This window comes from Eptesicus fuscus, chromosome 17 (assembly GCF_027574615.1).
Source record: "Eptesicus fuscus isolate TK198812 chromosome 17, DD_ASM_mEF_20220401, whole genome shotgun sequence".
NCBI classification, from domain to species: domain Eukaryota; kingdom Metazoa; phylum Chordata; class Mammalia; order Chiroptera; family Vespertilionidae; genus Eptesicus; species Eptesicus fuscus.
In genome coordinates, this window is record NC_072489.1 from 46349183 (window position 1) to 46365433 (window position 16251).

The 16251-nt window shown below is 39.4% G+C and overlaps 1 protein-coding gene across 1 annotated transcript in view; it reads left to right on the top strand.

The window, feature by feature from the left end:
* SORCS3 (sortilin related VPS10 domain containing receptor 3) overlaps positions 1–16251 on the top strand; it is a 529174-nt gene that overhangs the window by 445267 nt on the left and 67656 nt on the right. Inside the window, exons 12-13 of the mRNA XM_008144282.3 lie at positions 4116–4192; positions 7363–7454. Coding sequence (XP_008142504.2) covers positions 4116–4192; positions 7363–7454 — 169 coding nt within the window. The remainder of the gene's footprint in view (positions 1–4115; positions 4193–7362; positions 7455–16251) is intronic.

The window sequence follows — 16251 nt, forward strand, 5'->3', positions numbered from 1 at the left end:
TGTTATTTAAATGTGCAGCCAGACTTTGTTCTGTGTGGCTTCCCTACCCTGAGCTTGAATGTTTTCATTGGCAAAGTGGGAATAATAGCAGTGCCATAATATAATTGAATAGGAATAAATGAAGCCCTGGATTTAAAGTGCTCAGAACAGTGCCTAGGACATATTGAATCCTGGATACATGTTACCTATTATCATCATTAATATTCCAGAAGTTAAAACCACTGTTTTTGCAACAGAAGAGGATGATTTCCTCATCTCCTTTCATAGAATCCATAAAGTAATCATACACTTTGTATACACGGAATGAAGGAGTAATACCTGTTAGCCCTATTGTCCTGCTTTGCAGGCTGAGCTCTGACCATTGTTAGCCTGTGAATGTGGCTTAGTTCTTTAACCCCTGGGCTTTGCTTTTCTCATCTATAAAACAGGGATGTTTTCTATCCTGTGATGGCATTTAAGAATTAGAGATAGAAGCGTGTGTCTATAAGACCCAGCAAAGTGCTCAGAGCACAGTGGTAGTTGTTATTAGTTGTGACCAACATGGGCCTCTAAATTAGTCTAATGCTAAGGCTTTATAAATGAGTAAGCCTGCAGACATTAAAGATTTGGTTGTTATTTTTATCCATAGATATATATCAGAATTGACTAACGTATTTTTCTCTTCCATTTTTAACTCTTGTAACTTTGCATGGCTTTTTGCCGGACTGTGGTATATTGGAGGGATATAACATAGCTGACAAGATCTTGATGAAGGCGACCTAGATCACTGACATGACTCCTCATACCCAGCTTCTCCTTACCCTGCTTGCTAACTCTCCCTCCCAAGTCATTTGCTATAAAAATAATTATGAAGTTAGCCAAGGGTTTCTTCGGTGGCCTGCATGGAGCCTGTCTCTCCAGGGCCCTTTCCTCCATCCAAGCATTTCTCCTGCCTTCCAGTGTTAGTGACCCGGGGCTCTCTCCCCACCACTCCTACTACTCACTGCCTCTTCCCATCACTCACTGAGATGTGGTCTCAGGGAAGCTGCATACCCCGAAGAAAGTATGCCCCAGGATTCATCTCTAATTTCTGTTGAGACCATCAGAAGACAGGTGGAATTCCAGTCTAGAGAGTTTGGCAATTGCTTTTAGCAAGCAGAAACACTAGAGTTCTTACCATTGTGGTTTCAAGCTAGTACTCGGGACCTCACATCCTCACCATGGCTTGCAGTGTGCAAAGTACTTTCCTGGCCTTTGTTACACAAGGAACCTATGGTGTAGAAAAGGCTATTACTCCTCTCAATTACTGTTGAAGAGAGGGAGGACAAGGGGGAAGAAGTGGTGTGCCCACGCCCACATTCCCTCTGGCTCCAAGACTAGTCTGTCAAGTAACCATTCAGCCAGACCTAGCCCAAGCCCTTTCACCTACCAGCTCCACAATAACGGGGGCTCCCTGCCATGCCTCCCATAAACTCTGAATGTTCAAACCCTAGTGTTGTCCCTCCGAGGAGGCACTTTCCCTCCCTGCAGTGGATTGTAAACTCTGCTTCCTCCTTCTCTGAGCTCTAACTTGCTCTGGGGAGGCATCCATGATGGTGAGAGAAGCATCTCTAACTCCAGAGACTCCAAAATCTCCTCTCTCTCTACACACACACACACACACACACACACACACACACACACACACACACACACCCCTATCTCTATGTTTCACCTTTCTTTCCCAAGTTTTTAAGGAATAGAAAAAGGTAACCCTGGAGGAACTGGGGAGTAAACAAGTTGTTTAGAGCTGCCAGAACATACGGTGGCAAACCTCCATGATTTGGCAGCTATGCTATTGGTGAGAGAAGCTCCCTGTTTTCCATCTCACACCTCCTTCCTCCCACCTGCCACACCATTTAAGTGGGGAACAGTGACACCTCCCAACCTGGCCATTGGCTGGCCGCTGTGATAACCTTTTCACTTCCATTCTAACCAGTGAGGTTCATTATTCAAATCTTCCTTCTCTGGCACCATAACCCAGACTATTCCTGTCAGAGATTTCCCATGGGACCACTTAGGGACTGAACCTGCTCAAATATAAGATCATCCTGGAAACACTCTCAGTGTCCCTCCATCTGGGAATTGACTTTTTGGTCCCTGGGATCAGCAGCATTTCTTTCAGGGTTCCTTTCAATTGGCAGAAGATATTTCCAAAAACAGACTTTATTTTAGCCTTGGATTCTCACCACTGCAAAGACTCCACAATCAATTTTATTTGAGCTTTGAAAGAGAGGCTGAGGATGTTGGCAGAACAAGTTTTGGAAGAGGGTAAGAGGTGATGAGACATATCCTAAATCCCATGACAGAGATGGCAGATTCTGACTCTCTCTCTCTCTCTCTCTCTCTCTCTCTCTCTCTCTCTCTCTCTCTCTCTCTCTCTCTCTCTCTCTCTCTCTCTCCTTTCTCTCTCCCACTCTACTACTCTCTCCCCCCTTCTATTCTCTCCCCCTCTTTCTCCCTCTACTCTATCCCACCCACCCTTGGAAGACATTGCTAACCAATCACCACACTCTATTCTGTTTACATCAAATATGACTTCAGAATCCTATTAGTTCTATTATCTAGGCCACCATTGCCAAGCAAACCATTCTCTGCCCCATCCTTCTTATCTTCTGTATCTTCCAAAACCTGTATCTGGAGAATGGGATTCCAAATTCAGGATAGATATCCCAAGAGCTGCCTGCCATTCCCCCCCCACCCCCAATTACAGTTGCACCTCCTGCCTGAGCCCTGAGCTCTGAGCCCTAGGGTTATTTTTGGAAGCCTGAGAGTCAAAACAACTGGTCTAGCTGTGTGCTCCTGATGCTGATGGGAGCTTGACAAGCTGGAGTCTGACTTTAATTTCTTATTTTGAAACATTAAATGTCAGAAACTCAATTAACATTTTCATTATTGCATTTTTATTGTGTTCTTATTTAGGCTACAGATGTGTGGGAGCCAACATTCCCTTCCTGCTTTTTTAAAAGAAAAAACATCAGTCAAAATGATACATTCTTACATGTTTAGGGTACTTTCCTGGTTCTTAATACCTCCCCAAATGCACATCAGCCTTGGAACACGATTCAATCATGTATCTACTCATTCATTCATTCATTCATTCATTCATTCCACAATTAATATTGAGCAACTAACTACTACATTTGGGACACTATTTTAAGCTCTGTGGAGGATGGAGTGTCCATTGGGGACACTTGGAAGATACAAATATACTAGAATATCACGATCATTTTCTTTTATAATAAATATAACCACAAGGTGATGAAGTACAGGAAGAAGAAAAAGAAGGCAAGAGAAAAAGAAAGAAGGGATAGAGGCAGTAAATGTGGCCAGTCTAGGCATGGTGACTGCTTTACCCGCCATGCTTGATGGTCATAGTATGCTAAGTATAGTTGTCTTATTCTGAGCACTCTATAATTTAGGTTACATCATCTATACTATTGGGTTACTCAGCTGCCTGGCACTCCAAGAGACATGTTGACAAGTTAAAGTAGAAAACACATATACAGACACACATATGGATACACACACAAATACACACAAATAAACACAAACACACACATATCTTTCTGATATATATATATATATATATATATATATATATAGAGAGAGAGAGAGAGAGAGAGAGAGAGAGAGAGAGAGAGAGAGGAAGGTGTTCTCAGCCCAGCTTCTTCATACATGTCTACTCTTCCACTCTTTGCCACCTTCAGGGAATACCTGTTGAGATCAATTTTTAAGAAATTATTAGTGTATAGCAAGCATGTCAAACTTGTTGAGGCATGCAGCCTGCTGGCTGCAATTTGACATGCTTGGTGTATAGGATGAATAGTTCAAGAGATCCAAACTAATTAGTATTCAGCCTTTGAGATTTTATCATTTAAAGACTCATTCCTGTCGAATTGTTTACTTTTTTCTCATATTGGGTTTATCTTTCTATTGGGTTTTTGATATGACACCAAGAAAGAAAGTGTACTAATAAACCTAAACATCACTTGGAAAACCTTTACTCACTGTTCCCCTCTCTCCTCTCCCCTAACGCCAAGCCCTCATAATCTGTCAACTGCCTGACTCTTTCAAATACTCTGCTTATGTTTCAGGCAACATTGGCCCGGAGCTCTCATATACTGATATCAGTGTGTTCATCTCTTCTGATGGGGGCAACACATGGAGACAGGTAACTGGGAGATTTGGGGACAGGGAAGAGGCATTTGGGGCAATCTGTGCCAAACTATCACCTTCCTATAGATTCTCAGGTTCATTAGGACTTTGTGGTTGCAAAGAAATGGAAACAGCTGTTCAGTTTGGCCAATTGGGCCAGCAGATTAGATGGCCAATGGGGTCAAATGGGAAGACCACTGGGCAGGGAATAGGAGGAACTGGAATTTTCTCAATTCCTTCATTCTTTTATTCAGCAATATGTATGGAACAGTCACTAGATGTGATGTACTATGCTGGTTGCTAGGAATGCAACCAATAAAATGTTTCTATCATTAATGTGCCATGGAATCTTCTTGGCAAAGAGGTCTCTTCACCTTTCTGTTTGTTTCTTTACCTGCAAGGTGAAGGGGATAGACTAGTAAACCAGCAAAGCCATGGAAGTCTGTGGTTAAGTATTGTGTAGGTCCAGCCATAAGTGAATATAAAAAGCTTCATAGATACATGGATACATGAAAAAATAATTCAGTTGTACAAACATTTGGAGCAGTGCTGTCCAATATAACTTCAGCAGTGATAGAAATGTTCTGTATCTGTGCTGTCCCATGTGGTTACTGAGCACTTGAAATGTGGCGAGTGTGACAGAGAAACTGAATTTTGAATTTTGTTTTAATCAATCTAAATTTGAATAGTCTCATGCAGCTATTCTATTGGACAACACAGATTTATGCCATGTCAACTAGGTGTCAAGTACAAAACCGAGAAAGCAGTTGAATATTTCAGATTTCTTTTCTCAAGGAGCCCAGAATTAGAGGAAATGAGCTCATAACTAACTAAAGCTTAGGGTGATGTTTCAGTGGCATTGTTAGCACATAGAGAAAGAAAAGGAAACTGGGGAAACTGGGAAAGACTTTATAAGATGAGCTGACATTTTACTAAGTCTTAAACGTAAGAAGAATTCTACCTGGGAAGGAAATGGGAAGAGCATAGGATATCTTTTCTTAAAAATATTTTTTAAATTACTTTATTGATTATGGTGTTACATATGTGTCCTTATTCCCCCATAACCCCCCTATCCCCCCTCCTCATGCCCTCACCCCCCTGATGTCTGTGTCCATTGGTTAGGCTTATATGCATGCATACAAGTCCTTTGGTTGATCTCTCCCCCTTACCCCCACCCTCCCCCTACCTTCCCTCTGAGGTTTAATGGTCTGATCGATATTTCTCTGTCTCTGAATCTATTTTTGTTCATCAGTTTATGTTGCTCATTATATTCCATAAATGAGTGAGATCATGTGATATTTATCTTTCTCTGCCTGGCTTATTTCACTTAGCATAATGCTCTCTTATGCTATTTTTTTAAAAATAATTTCAGAAAGGAAGTGAGAGGGAGAGAGAGAGAAACATCAATGATGAGAGAGAATCATTGATAAGCTGCCTCCTGCACACCCCACACTGGGGATTGAGCCTGCAACCCAGGCATATGCCCTGACTAGGAATCGAACCATGACCCCTGGTTCATAGGTGACACTGAGCCATGCCAGCCAGGAAGATTATATTAATGATAGTGAAGTCACCATATGAAATCTAGTTGGATAAGTTCCTGTTTTGAACCCTTAGTAAAGATTATCATCACTGTCACCAACATCATCACCACCACCTCCATTGCCACCACTGTCACCACTACCATTGTCCAAAAATTTTTACCAAGGACCTACTAGACACAACCAAGTAGTTCAAAGCATACAACAAGGCCATAATCAGGTGGATAATGAACAGACACATAAATGAAAACATACCTTCAAAATATAAGATAACCTATTATAAGTACCCATTGAGGATAAAAGCTGTGATGCAAACTCCTCTAGTATAGAAACTCCAGAAACACAAACCATTGACCCTCCAACTCAAGGAATAGCTTGGTCACCCAGGTGACTGCAACAGTCTGTCCTTGTGCTGTTGCTACTTTGACATTCTTTCCTCCTTCCCAGGTTCAGAGTTTTTGTTTATATCTGAAATATAAGTGAACCTTCCTATGTTCTTTGTGCATTAAGACTCACTATTACTATGGACATTTTTCTTTCCTTAAATCTCAAATATGGGAATGAAAACCAATTGAGGTTTGTCCTGAGAATCCACTTTTTCTTTTCCCTATATTGTTTCCTGGGCCATATGTATAAGAGGCTCATTCCTCCTAGTACCTCCCTTCTGAATCTGCCTATTCCTCCTTATATCTTCTGGTACTTCTCACTTAACTCACCTCCCAACCTCTCCATCCAGGCTACAAGAAGCATCATTAGTGCTTAAAAGTTAAAGGAATTCCCCAATTCCACTTTTCTCTGGAAGATTTCCAGTAAGAGGTTGATTCTCTGCTGGAGAGATGTGGGTTTTTTTTTCCCATTTCAGGTTGGGGATTTGAAAGTCATATATATCAGAAGCATTGCAAAATGTGGGATTAGGTTTAAAAATCTCTTAACTAAGAGCCTTGCATTATAGCAGATGCATAGTAAATGCCTATGTAGATGGATGGATCATGGAATGAGTGAATGAATGGATGGATAAATAGGTGATAGAAAATGGATAAATCAAATAATGAATTACTTTAGGTCCCCAGGAGTAAGATGTTTCATGAGCATTTATTGTAAAGATCCCTAAGCACCAAACTTAGGTCTTTATCCATCTTGCAGGGAAACCTAGGAGGTGGTGGCTAAGTGTAAGAACTCAGTCATCATAATTTCTAAAGAAAAGTATTTTATCTTCCTAGATAATTATAAACAGCACTATAAGACACAGAGCACTTATAAATTAGCTAACATCTGCATAGTTGAGGAGGAAGAGAGAACTGAATAGTAACCTACTAAAATAAAGATGGGGAAGCTTTTTGAGTCATATTTTCCTTTGGAATATCCAGTGGAGCATGCATGGTGTTGCCTCCTTTTCTTGTAGCACACTGGCTCACAGTGCTAGTGGAAAGAGCCATCGGAAAGCCATTTCCTTAGTCTAGGGAGAGTTATTAGTTCTCTGCAAGCCCAATTCCTCACCTGTTAAATGGGGTTGATAGTACATGCCAAATTGCCTCAGAGGGTTGTTGGAAGAAGAAACAATGTATGTGAAAAACTTGTAAACTGTGAAGCACTGTGCAAATGTAAGGTATTGCTATGATTGTTGTTGTTGTTGTTGTTGTTCCAGATCTTTGATGAAGAGTACAATGTCTGGTTCCTAGACTGGGGTGGCGCCCTCGTGGCCATGAAACACACACCTCTGCCAGTCAGGCATTTGTGGTAAGAACAGCTCCCTACCTTGTTCATGAGCAGGAAGGATTGGAACAAATTACTCTGCATGGTTTTGTGCCCATTCACCCATTTCCTCAATCATGTATTCATCCACCCATCCATCCATCCACTTAATATATATTACATCCTCTAACTCTTAGGTGGTAGTAGTAGTAAGCCAGATAATTTAGGTGGGGAAATATGATGTATAGAGTGGGATGGTAGGAATAGGCGCTCGGATAAGGCAAAAAAGAGCAGGAATGACTTCTGAGTTCAAACAGACAAGATTAATAATCCAAAATATGTGAGATGGAAATTGCTTCAAGAAGAATGTTAGTGCATGTAGCAAATACTAAGTTCAGATCTAGATAATTTGGGTTTGAGATGTCTATAAATATTCAAGCAGAGATGATCATTAGCTGTCAGATTTATGCATCTGAAAATCAGGCCAGAGGTCTGGACTGACACTCTAGATTTGGAGTTCTTTAGCCATTAGTTGGTAGGTAAAGCCATGGAGGTGGGGTCAGTTTCTCAGGAGAATGGATACAACAAGGAGAGACCAAGGACTCCTATGGAACACTGTTGAACACTAACATGCAGAGCGGAAGAAGAAATTATAGAACAGACTAAGAAGAAATAGCCAAAAAAGATAAAAACCCAGAAGAAATATTCTTCTACATGCTGAAAGAAGAGGTGATCAATAGCTCTAAGTTTTATAATCAGATATATCAGTTATGGAGTAAAAAACTATCTAGGATTAAGAAATATAAGATATCACTGGTGATCTGTGTCAGTACATTCAAGAGAGGTGGAGATAAAAGGTAGATCGCAATAGATTTATGAATGAATGATAAGCAATGGGGTAACAGAGTGTAGATAATTCTTTTTAAGAAAGTGTATTATGGAAGTTGAGATACATACATACACACACAGTGAAGACAAATAGCTGAGTGAGGATATATTATGATGATGATGCTGTTAATGATGACGATGCTGTTGTTTGCTTTTGTTTGGGGAAGGGGTTGGATAAGTCTCATGTGTGTTTATATCCTGAAGGGAAAGAATTTCAAGTGCAGCTAAGTGAGCATATGAGCGTGAATATTTGGTGGTAGAGAGTATGTTATCTAGAGTGCAGTTGGGATCAGGTTACCGATGAGCTGGAAGGTGGACTCTGGCTTAAATACCAGGCCCATGATTTGTGGAGTAAGAGTTTTTAGAGACTTTTTACTGAGAAGTATTAGATTGTAATTAGAAAACGGCGTAGGATCCCCAGATGCCAAATTTAAGTGTTAGCCACCTTGGCAAGGGCTTAAGAAGGTTTCTCTCCATCTAGCCATTTATTAAGTTACACCATATGAAATTGCCATTTTTGTAAGTCAAAATGGAGAAATATTATCAATTTCTTAGAGCTCAGCCCAGCATGAAGTAAAATGATTACACCTACCACTATATCTTCTTAGAGAGAGATTATGACAATACATTTTAAACTGATACATGGAGCCATTTGCCCAAAAGTGCTCTACCAACTCAAGAATGAGCTTGTAAAAGTTCCCAGTGTAATTGTTTATCATCCTTTTACTGCTGATCGTATACTTTTTGGGTAGTATCAGAGGAGTGGAAATAGGTGGTTTTAATGATAGTCAGCAATTACTGAAGGATTATTACATTCCTGACCCTGTCCTAAAACTTTACATGAATTATCTGAGTTACTTCTGGAAACAACCCTAGGTATTGGGTACTCTTTTTATCACATATTTATAGTGGCATTGAAATGCAGACATATTAAATACCTTGCTCACGGCTACACAGTTAGTACTGGCAGCACTAAGTTGGGTCTCTGTAAAGATGCTCTTCTGTTTTAATCACTAATTTCCCAGACACTTTAATGAGTACACAGAGGCTTGTCACATGGCCCTGCCTTCTGGAAGATGATAGTCAAAGAGTTTTGATAGTGCACATATCACCACAAATCAAAGCAATGCCTGCTAAAGGGTGTTGGATGTATATATTGCTGGAATCCTGAAGGAGTCTGATATGAAAGGGGATTTCATGAAGCAGGTGGCATGAGGGCTGATCCTTGAAAAAAGGATGCTGGGAGTAGGAAGAATGATGGGAGGCAAGTTAAAGAAAGAGAAAACTTGACCAAAGCCAGGAATTCAGAAAATGTTGGGAGTGTTCAGAAGACTCTATTCGGTAGGAACCAAGAATGGAAGTAAGTAAGTAAGGTTGGATAGGACTATGAAGAGCTTAAATGCCAGTTTAAGGGGTTCCATGTTGAACCTGTAGGTAATTCCTCCCACTATGAAGACCTATCTCTCCTGTGGAGGAGAGAGCTCTCTCTATTTTGGCTGAGTAGGACGTGTACTCTCAGAGACAACAGCTTGACTATTAAAACAAGTTTGTTTGTTAACCAAGAAAAGCAATGTTTCTCAGCCCCTATCATGATGTTTTAAGAACCTGCATCTAAATCTCAGTTAGAGAATTGATAAGTGTTCCCTGGACAGATATAGCTGGACAGATTTCGTCCACTTAAGTCCTAGGAGAAGAGGGTGGCAACCCCATCTTACACTTGAGCATCACCCTCCTGCTCTTCTCCATCATTATAGTAGGAACCTAGGATTTACTTAATGGTGGGTTTGTAGAGCCTTTTGCACAAACGTTTTCTTGTTTTAAGGGAATAAGAAGTTTGTGGTGGTGTTGTCCTGTTGTTTCCTTTTGGTGATAGAAGAGGAGAAGATATTTGGCCTGAAAGAAGAGTATGGAGCAGATGAACTAGAAAGAGTTTGGGTTTTGTCGAATCTTAACATCCTCACATCTGACCCTGCAGTCTGTTCTGCAACAGTTTCTCCAGGGACCTGATCATTTTCAGATGGAGTACTTTTCTGGAAATTTCTGGAAGGAAACCATCTTAAGTTGGGAAAATTATTTAATATTCTCTCAGGGATATGTAAGTAGGATCAAATCATGCCTTTCAAGTCATCAATACTAAGTTTGAGTTTCCTTTTATTCTGTGATGTATCTCTTCTGTTAGGTGAAAAATATTTATAAAGCTCAATAAAAATAAACCGCATTCCCATTGAATTACCTCTTATAATAATAATGATAGTACCACTCTCCAATTGTTTGCCTACTCCAACTTACACAGGATAAAAAATGATTTTTCAAACTAAGCTTTTGAGATAGGATTTTCTTCATATAAAGGACATTGACACTGTCATTTGTCATAAATGCTACAAATGTTTCCCTGAACTTGGACACCACCCATGATTTCTGCTTGCTTGCTTATCTATGAATGTCTTTCTGAAAGCATGCCTGCAATTGTTAAATGCCAGCTATTGTTTTAGAAAACAAACACTAATAACTAATTCAGGAATTCTCCTTTGAACTTCCATTTCAAATGCTAAGTGAATGTTTTATAAGGGCTTGACCATATCATTATCATCAATGTTTCCTTAAGAAATTCTTGACTGATTTTGTCTCCTGCTTATGAATTGCAAGATTGAGAAACTCCAACTCATTTTCTTCATTAACAGTAGTTTCTAATTAAGTCACAACCTTCAAGGTAAACACATAGCTCACTTTTAGTGGAAGAATGGTTAAGTAATTAGTTCATTGTTATTTTCTATTGTATGTCTCAGACTGATGTCATTTTATATACAGCTATATATATATTTGCATAGGAAAAAGACACCAGCCTACCCACTCTCACACAAAGGTATTATGGCTCTCAAATTTAATAATAGCTACATTGCCTTTTAGAGAAAATTGGTGTCATAATTGTAAAATGGGAGAAACTTTAGCTAAGTTAACAAGGCATGCGGTTTCCCATAAATTGAAATGATAGGGAGCTAGATATGCATGAAGACAAAACAGCATACAAATGAACCCATCTATTTGTGACCAGGTACATTTAGATGTACATTCAAAACCTAAGTGGTATTTCAAGTTAGCCTTCCATCCAGCATTACCTTTGTATGTTAGAAGCATTAGGGTGAAGTGAACAATGGAGTCCCATGGCTTCAGTGCTCTAATGAAAACTCACAATAGACAGAACTACTAATCGGCAGGTAGACTGGGATCCTATCGTTCGCTTAGCTCTGACAAGCTGTCAGTGTCTCCTTTCAATGGGTTGTTCTTGGAAACTGAAAGTGAAACATCACCTGGCCTTTTTGTTCCTTTGTTCTTCTATAAATGGTTGTGAGCACCAGCTTTTTGTTCAGAGAAACATTCACAGGAAAACAATAGTTTCACCGAATATGTGTCTCTTTGAAGGGAAAGGCATCTGCTATTCTGAAGACCTTCCCAGTGGCTAAAATGCCAGCACCTCATGCATTGCAATAAAATAAAATAAAATAGAACAATACACCTCATGGAAGGGAGGGACATTGATTTGCAATGACCATTATAACTCTATTTCTGTGCTAGACACTTCTGGGGAGGGCTCTGGTTGTTCCTGGAAGATTCTGTTCTGTTTTAGTGGAAGTTATCTCTATATCATAAAGTCATAGAATGGTCTTAGAAGACACGTAGTCTACTTTCACAAACCCAGCATTGCAAATATCTCTGTGACATCTAAGAGGCTCTGTCTACTTCACCAGGATGCCATGGTGCTGACCAACATGCAATACCCAAGACAAAGAGTTCCCATCTCATGAAAGATTGTTTTTGTGCTGAGCAATAATGAGCCTACTTGTAACTTCTCTCCATCAGTCCTTGATCTGCTGGACAGATCTATGCAGAATGTTTGCTCCAGAATTGCACGTGATTATTAGACTTGGGGAAAGGACCACAGTTGGAAAGGACCTCAAGAGATTTCTTTGTCCAGTCTTTACAAGTTCTGGAGAATAATCAGATATGCAGTTCAAGAGATATACGTTTTTCATTTATTCCTCACATATTCATTGAGCATATACCAATTATCCACCATTAGTGTAAGGGTTGGGATATACCAATGAACAAAACAAAAATTTGGGGAGCTTATATTCTGGTATACAAATATTTGACTCCGATCTTTAGAAGAATTATGAGAATGGAAATATTTTCTCCCTTATTCCATCTGTATTCTTAATTAATATTTTTATGCATTTAACTATATTTTTTCAACTTTTATTCAGAGACATTATACATTTTCAGTAGTCAATAGGTATAATTGTTTTTGTTTGTTTAACTATTTTGAAAGTTGCCTAAAAATATTATAAGGCAATTGTACTTTATTTAGCTCTATTATTCTCTTTCCTAAGCTATCTTCAAGTCATACAACCTGTTTCTAGAACAACCTGCTTTTTACCTTTAATCACGTTGATTTTCAGTCAGTTTTCTACAGTGATTGAAACTGAACATAGTATTTAGGAACTGGTAGAAGGATAATTTATTTTATTATGCATGCTATCTGTCTGTGAACACATGCTAGACTCAGTGGCTTGATTACCTCTCACCATAGTGACATTTACGGGTAGTATTTACCTTGAAACTGATAATGACCCTGGTTTGTTTAGCTTGAGTTTATCATTAGTAACTATTTTCCTTTCTCCAACTATGGGCCTTTTTAAGAAATAAAAGTAAGTATCATGCTTTAATTTGGTCTTACTTATAAGTGACTTGTAAATCTACATTCCCAGCTTTGATCACTCCCCAGAAATGCGGATCCATCCATCCAAAGGCCTCCTTGACAGGGTCACAACTTGGAAGCCCAAAACGCATTTAAATCCTGATGTTGAACAAACAGAAACAAATAGAAAAAAGCTTTGCTTCTCTTTTTCTTTCCATTTCCCCATCTCAGTTGCTTCACCCTCCAAATTCACATTGTCCATTATTTCTTTCTTCTGCACAGGCAGTCATATACATTCTATCACCAAATCCTATTTATTTCACCTCTAAAATATCCTAAGTCTTTCTATCTCATTCTATCTCTGCTGTTATAACCTTTGTCCAAACCTCCACTCTGACTTGGTCTCTGGCTATTGCCAAACCTCCCCCCAATTTATGTTCTTACATCCACTTTGGCCTGAGCCACTTTGGCCTGACAGTCCACTCACCACACACACACACACACACACACACACACACACACACACACACACACACATACACACAGGAAGTTATATTTTAAAGTTTTAATCAAATCATATTTTTCCCATTTCAACTGGCAAAAAGGACCTTCTGGTCTGGCCCAGCCCTATCGTTTTGACTCCATTGCCTTCTGCTAATTTCCTTTCCCATTAATCTACAATCACTGATCATTTTTCAGTTCCTCCCACACAGCAACTTCATTTCACATTAGATATTCCCTCTGGAATGGCTCTCACCTTGATCTTTGCACAGCTAGTTCCTTATTATCATTCAGATCTCTGTTTAAATGTCACCCCCTCAGAGAGGACTTTCTTAAATTTCCAATACAAAGTAGCTATTCCATCACTCTCCATCACATCACTCTATTTTAATTGTCTTCATGACTTTTCTCTAACTCATATTTTTATATCCATTTATCTACATATTGTTTGTCTCCTCAAACTAGAACTTAAGTCCTACTGAAGCTAGGGCCCCCCTTTCTTGTTCACTGCTATATCCCCAGAACAGAGGGCACTGCTAGAGCTGCCACATTAGGCATCAATAAATATTTGATAAATGAATTTCATTTTATTTGGATTTGATAGTCCTGTCTTGCCACTATTTAGAGGCCAATTATAACTTTCCTCCTGTCTCTCTGAGTATTGGCAATCCTACCGATTTCACCTGGGGACCTAATAAGGAATTCCTAATTCCTTTGTCTTGGCCATTAATGAGCTATTGAACTGAGGAGGAAAAGGTGCGTCTCATGGGGATACTATTCAATATAGTTACTTCAGACCATTTGAAAACTCCAAATCACAAAAGCGAATCTCTGTCACAAGTGGCAAGTCAGACAAATTTCTGATACTCAAGAGATTAAATTTTTTCATGTTGTATTTTTGGAAGTTTCCTTAGAAGTTTTGCTTTGTTTTTAATAATTAGCCAAGCATTAGGAATTATTCATCTTAGAAAGTTTTTTTTAATGCCAAGGCATACAGTGATAAATTAGGAATCCATAAAACTTTTGTGAACAACTGTCTACTTTTTGTTTCTGGATATAGACCTAGGTACACCATAATTACAAAAATTGTCTGAGAGGTTAATTATTCTAATGGGTCAAGAGATTGACCTTATAATTCTTTTTAATCAGTATATTGGAGAAGACAGGATAAGACAGTGGGGCAGAGAAAGAGATGGAGAGGTGGAGAGAATCAAAGAAGTAAATAAATAGAGAGCAGACTGAGTAGATTGACCAGCAATGGGAAGAGACTCACACATCCAATTCACCGATGCCAGTATAAGTAGATGCTTGAAAAAAAATGCTTGGGTGGATTAGAAGAGTGCTCTCAATCATTCCTTATTTTTTTAATTCATGCACTAATTTAACATTTATATAGTACCACGTGCCATTTTTTTTTTTTTTTTTTGCTAAGTACTAAGAATGCAAAAACGAATGGCATGGTCTTTGACCTCAAAAATCTCTTGGTTCAGTGTGGAAGTCAGACATGTTTTTTGATAATATATATGTAATATCAGGAAAGAGGCACTGCAATAAATATATCTAGCTGGAGTTAAGGGGTCATTCCGTGAAAATGACATGCATGAACCCTCTGAACTCTCAAGATTATAATGTTGAATGAGAGATTCAAGATAAGTGAAGAAGCCATCAATCAGGGCTATGATAGAAGAAGGCATGGGTCTTATAGGAAAATAGTCTCTACAATTGAACTCAGAGAATCCTGTGTTGTGGAGTCAGAGAACAATTAAAAATTAACCTGGCCAAGCCCTGGCTGGTGTGGCTCAGTTGGTTGGGTGTCATTCTGTGCACCAGAAGGTTGCTGGTTGGATTCTCAGTCAAGGGTACATGCCAAGGTTAAGGGCTGGATCCCCAATAAGGTGCATGTAGTGGGAAGCCAGTTGATATTACACTCTCACATCAGTGTTTCTCTCTCTCCCTCTCCCTTCCTCTTTCTCTCTCTAAACATCAATAAACTATTGTGTGTTTGTTTTTTTAATTAACCTGGCCAAGAAGGATCACAGAGAATGAAGGGTGTCAGGAAAAGCTTTCCAGAGGAGATGGTCTTTGGACTGTGTCCTCTGGTTAAGTCAAAACAGGCAGGTACTTGATAATTCCAAGAAAGGGAAGGAAACAAGTACTCAGAATTGCTTAAGTCCTTAGCAGCATTCCTTAAAGAGTTTATGATGTGGTATCCACAAAGGCCAGACCTTCCTCTTACCATTGGAGGAAAGAAGGCACACTGCTGCCCAGAACATCTCAGACACTCAATACTCATCCATAAAAGCCTCTTAAAATGGCATCAGGGAGGGAAAATGATCCTAACATCCATTCTGAACAAATAGGAAATTGCTTTTTTTAAGAGATGACCTGAAAGACACACCCCTCCCCCTCCTATTTGGGTACATTCGGCACTACTCAATTTATCTGTATCAAAAACTCCAAGGGCTGAATTGATTGTGCAGTAAATTGAACCTCGGGTTCCATTCTGAGTGCTTGAAACGTGACGCTCCATGCAGTAAGCTCCCTTGCTTAGGTTGTGTTTTCTATTCTAATATGTTGAAATATCTCTGCAGCCCTGGTGTTGTCTCTGCCTGGGCCAGGAAATGCAGTTTTGATCAAATCTCATAATAATATGGAGAGATGTTGAAGATTATTCCCTATTGATAATCCAAACTGCCAGACAGCGAAATGCGGGGGAGAATTTAATAACCTGAAAAATTGTTGCAGAAGAGTGTGATT